The 5,508-nt window shown below is 43.9% G+C and overlaps 1 protein-coding gene across 1 annotated transcript in view; it reads right to left on the reverse strand.

Moving 5' to 3' along the window:
• Positions 1-5,508, reverse strand: part of LOC108800448 (polypeptide N-acetylgalactosaminyltransferase 12-like) — an 88,397-nt gene that overhangs the window by 14,766 nt on the left and 68,123 nt on the right. Inside the window, exons 6-7 of the mRNA XM_018572433.1 lie at positions 5,028-5,204; positions 1,425-1,556 (exon numbers count right to left, since the gene is read on the reverse strand). Coding sequence (XP_018427935.1) covers positions 1,425-1,556; positions 5,028-5,204 — 309 coding nt within the window. The remainder of the gene's footprint in view (positions 1-1,424; positions 1,557-5,027; positions 5,205-5,508) is intronic.

Here is a 5,508-nt window from a genome sequence, read left to right on the forward strand (position 1 = left end):
CCCATAATTGTATAACCCATTTGTTTATTTTTAATTCCAAAGTGCATTACTTTGCATTTATCGACATTAAACCTCATCTGCCACATTAATGCCCACTCCCCTATTTTATCCAGGTCCTCCTGTAATGTTATAAAGTCCGTGTCTATTACCCTCCCAATTTTGGTGTCATCCGCAAACACGGAAATATCGCTGTTAACACCCTCCCCGATGTCATTAATAAATAAGTTGAACAATATGGGACCCAGCACAGAACCCTGAGGCACACCGCTCATTACACTAGCCCAGTCTGAAAAGGTGCCATTTACAGATACCCTCTGGACACGTTCCCGTAGCCAGTTCTCTATCCACGTACACACCACCTCATCTATGCCCATAGCCCTCAGCTTGTGTAGCAAGCGTTTGTGTGGTACCGTATCAAAAGCCTTTGAGAAATCCAGATATACCACATCTACCGGCCTCCCTCCATCCATATCTCTACTTACACCCTCATAAAAAGTTAGCAAGTTAGTTAGGCAGGAACGATCCTTCCTGAACCCATGCTGATTGTCATTAACTATCCCGTTTTCCTGAACAAATTCTACCAGATAATCCTTTATTATGCCCTCTAGCATTTTACAAACTACCGATGTTAGACTGACCGACCTATAGTTCCCAGGTTGGCACCTAGCCCCCTTTTTGAATATTGGGACTACCGTAGCCCTCCGCCAATCACTGGGGATCCTACCAGTCATTAAGGAGTCCTTAAAAATGAGGATTACAGGTTGATCATTTATGCCATTCTGGGTCTATGCACATATTAATTGCTGTACATGTTGTTTATCTGAGTACATAGCCTTCTAAGAAAGCTGTCAAGAGACGTTGAAATGCATCAAAGACATGTGGGTGTCTTTCCAAAAGTGCAAATTCGCTTGAATGTCCGGCTATCAGACATCCAGGATAAGACAAGGATACATCCAGTTTGTGATACCCTACATCTCTCTGATAAGATGCATCCAGTTTGTGATACCCTACACATCTCTCTGATAAGATGCATCCAGTTTGTGATACCCTACACATCTCTCTGATAAGATGCATCCAGTTTGTGATACCCTACATTTCTCTGATAAGATACATCCAGTTTGTGAAAACCTTATTATTTAATAAATCATTTTTTATCAGTGTTTTTGTATGTGTAACAAAATAAACAGAGAACAAAGTACCTGATCTAGGCAAACACAAAGGATTTTTTAACCTGCCTGCAGCCTCATGAAAGTGGGCCATCTTCTGTGGGGCCGCATATATGCCTACCTGTGTTTGTTCTGTAAAAACGGTTTCTAATCTTTGTGCTCTAGGCAGTTTTTCTAGTTTTATGGAAAGCACAGTGTTGAATAAACTAGGTTCAGAAAATCAAATTAAAGTAATATGTATCAGAGATAAAGGGTTACCATTCCAAAATAGCCTGGCATGTCCTCGGGTACATGGAGCTCTGGATAAATATTCTCCAAAAACCATTTGAAAGGTTTGCACTGCAGTCTTTCCCTGAGTTGCCTTCGCTCTGACACATCTCCATATGGCTCCTGGAAGAGATCTCTTAATTAAACTGTAAAGGAAATCAGCTTTGGCTAACAGAGGAATCAAGGAATATAAGTTTTGATTGTCAACACTCACTACAACCAATATAAATATATGTAAAATGCTACATTAAAAAGTTCATAAGCTTAAACTATGGAGATGCAGGACTGCTTGCTATCGGCACTGATGCAAACACGAAGGGGTGAGTATGCAGCAGAATAGGGGTTATTGTAAAGTTATCCAGGGTTTCCAGTTACCATCACTATCTGTCCAGCTGAAAACAGTTACACCAGACAGAATGTGAAAGAAAATCTGTAACAGTGGCACAGACAACAAAATAAAAATCTGACGGGTTATATCCATCATATACTCTACCTAAGAAAAGCATTTTTATTTGTCTGTGTTGCTGATTCAGAGTTCTCCTCATCTGGTAAAAGTTGGTCAGCAGGACAGGAAGTAGGGGTACATTGAGCAGTAAAAAGTTGACTGGGATTTTAACCATTCCCACTCTACTCGAAAACAAATAAAAAAAGGTTTAGCTGGACACTTTAGATGTTTGGGTTCAACAGAAAGGCAGTTTAGGCGTTAATTGTCTTGAAGCAAGGCTGAGTTTTACCAACTCATTTTAAAGGTTAGATACTGCATGCACATTTGTTCTGTATGAATTAAGCAGCGGTTGTGAAAATGGGGTGTAATTGAACGGCTATTTTCTCTTCTGGTTGAATGTTCTTCAAATATTATGGGCAGTAGTAAATATAGGTTAACGTAAACTGAGGAGTTAAATCTTAAAAATGCATTCAAGTACCTTAAAGGAGAGCTATGGGGTTAATTATTTTCCCCATAGTTCTCCTTAGGGTAACGGGAGGACACAAACTAGCGTCCTCCCGTCACCCTAGGCTCAGCATACAGTGAGCTGTAGCTTGCTGTATACTGAGACGCCACAGTATACCGCGAGCAGCTGCTCGCAGTATACTGAGATGCCGCAGCTGAAGCGGATCCCGACAATTGTGCCGGGATCCACCCAGCTGAGTGACTGACAGCTGATTCTGCCTATCTAGAGGCAGAGCCAGCTGTACCCGCCCCCTCCCCCGTCCGTTCCACCAGTCAGCGCTGGCGGATCGGAGCGGGGAGAGGGGAATCCAGCCCCTCCCCTGTCACGGCAGAGAGCCGTGACAGGATTGAGAGGTGAGCGAACGCCGGTATATGTTCGCTGAAAATCACTCACCTCATAGGTCTCCTTTAACTATTAATAGAAATGTAGCTTATTTGTGTATCACTAGGCTGTAGATCCTCAAATCATCTCTGAATTGGTGCTGACACTGTCCTTTCTGGAGGGTGGTTACTTTTGTTCCCCATGGTCCCTGTGTGTGTTGTAAAGTAGTCTAAGCTCCCTCCGTGATGGACTACAGTCTCATGTGCAGTTTACTAATTTGTATTGAGATTGTAGTCCATCACAGGGTGAGCTTGAAGCGGTGGCTACTTTAAAACACACCCAGACCATGGGTAACAAAAGTAGCCACCCTCCAGAAGGAAGGACAGTATCGGCATGAATTCAAAGATGATTTGAGGATCTACAGCTGAGTGATACACAAATAAGCTACATTTTTGCTAATAATTAAGGTACTTGAATGCATTTTTAAGGTTTACTTTCGGAGTTTAGTGTCACTTTAATAAAGAACATAATATGATTCAGGAAAACAACACATTATGGCCACTAGATGGAGCTGATGATCATTGGAGAAAAAAAATGCATCTTAGTAACAAGAAATACAATGCAACAATTTTAGGGACATTCAGTTTGCTAGATGTATGTGCAGTTTCGCTGTATAAATAACTATACAAATTTTTTATATACATACCTTAAAGCAGGGGTGCCCATAAGGTCGATCGCGATCTACCAGTCGATCGCGTAGAAATCACTGGCAGATCGCGATGTCCTCTCCTCCCATCGTGGGGCTTCTCTGGATCCCCTCTGCTCTCCCCATATGTATGCAGTGGGGATCCGAGAAGAAGTGAAGGAACCGCTGCAGCCGGCGGAGGACGGAGCCGCTGTCACAGAACTAAGGCCAAGCGGTGAGGAGAGAGAGACGCTCAGCCAGGTTCCGACAGCCGGCGCCTCTCTCTCCCCTCACCGGTCGGCCTTAGTTCTGTGACAGCGGCTCCGTCCTCCGCCCCCAGCGGCTGAAGTGCTTCTTTCACTTCTCCTCAGATCCCCTGCGGCCTCTGCCTGGGAGAGCAGGGGGGATCCAGAGGAGAAGCTGACCGAAGCCCCCCCAAGAGTAAAAAAATTTAATAGAATTAAAAATAATTTTTAAAAAAAGTAAAAAATAAAAAAAATCCCGGACGCAGGGCGCTGGGTGACATCACACGCCTGTGGGGGGGGGGCGCGTTTTTTTTCTTGCCTCGGGCGTAAAATGAGCTGGTTATGGCTAAGTTCCCGTGTTGCTTGTGCGGCTGAATGTGTCAGGCGCTGTAGATGGAAAGGGGCAGGACACCTCTCCCCATGTGCAATGTCGGCCACACGAGCACTGCGGGAGGACAGGACGCCGGGGCCTCTAGGACGCACTGGAATGTAAGCTGGCCGACTCCCTGCATTCAGGGACGGGAGGGGTGTGGGGTTGTATTGAAGTCAACGGCACCGCAGCCATGCCCCCCGCCCACAGTGCGATCGCCCGCACCCGGAACGCAGGCACATTAGTGCCTGCATTCTGGTCCAGTGCGATCTGCAAAAATAGTTCTTGCAGCATTTTTCCGGATCGCACTGTACGGGAACGCAGGCACTAATGTTCCTGTGTTCCGGCGATCGCACTGTGGGCGAGGGGCCTGGCTGCGGTGCCATTGACTTCAATGCCACGCCCCGTCCCTGAATGCAGAGGTTTTTTCGTTGGTAGATCTCATTGAGCTCGTAATTTGAAAAGTAGATCTCCAGACGAAAGATTGTGGGCGCCCCTGCCTTAAAGCGTGGGTGCTAAGAACTCATTTAAGGGGATTGTAAAGTGTTCTGGTAAAGGAAGGGTTAGTGTTAGGGGGTTGTGTTCTGATGCATTCTTTCCTGATGCATTTTCCATTGAAATCAAAAGAAACAAATAAAAAGATGCATTTTAAGTATCACTGCAATGCACTTTGCATTGCATGTCGACGCATATCACATTAAACACCTGTTGGCGTGTCCTTTAACACACATTACAAACATTGACATGCATTTTGATGCTCTTCCATTGATTTCAATAGATAATACATTATACAAAAAAAAAGTGTTTGTAGGACAAAGCACCAGGACTTGTCCTGCAAACTACCTGCACCAGGCTCTAGAAGCTGAAAACAAATGTATTGTTATAACTATATTACCTTTACACAAGAATGGACAGTGGATTTGCCATGATGAAATGGCACACCTTTAGTATGGTATATTTCCTGCTGGTTAGACATATTTTCTTTTTATACTTTAACATCTTGTTAATCTAGATTTATCTTACCTGGCGTGCATGAGGGTTTCGGTGGTAGTAAAGTTCTTTATAATCATCCATCCAAACTTCTGCTGCCCGCACACTATTGGCCAAAGCTTTACCACGAGCGTATGGGGCTTGTCTGGGAAAGACATGTCCAACATGCGAACAAGGGTGTACTTCAAGTGTTCCTCCACACTGCCAAATCTATCATTAGGAACAAACATTTTGTTAAATTACTACAGTACAATATAATGATTTTCATATTTTTCAATCATGTCATAGTGAAACTTCAATGAAAGTTGATGTCATATGAGACAACGCTGCCGACAATTACATTTTAGGAAAACTTACACCCCAAAGACTGAGTAGGAGGTAATCACAGGGATGAAGCAAGCACACAAAACTATGACTATTCATATTACTATTTTCTTCTGAACAGAAAAATAAAGTCTAACCCCAGTGAAAACTTATTTGGGGGGGGGGGGGGGGGTTGAAGGGGGAAAAAGTG

This window comes from Nanorana parkeri, unplaced genomic scaffold, assembly GCF_000935625.1.
Source record: "Nanorana parkeri isolate BGI_ZX_2015 unplaced genomic scaffold, ASM93562v1 scaffold2030, whole genome shotgun sequence".
Lineage (NCBI taxonomy): Eukaryota > Metazoa > Chordata > Amphibia > Anura > Dicroglossidae > Nanorana > Nanorana parkeri.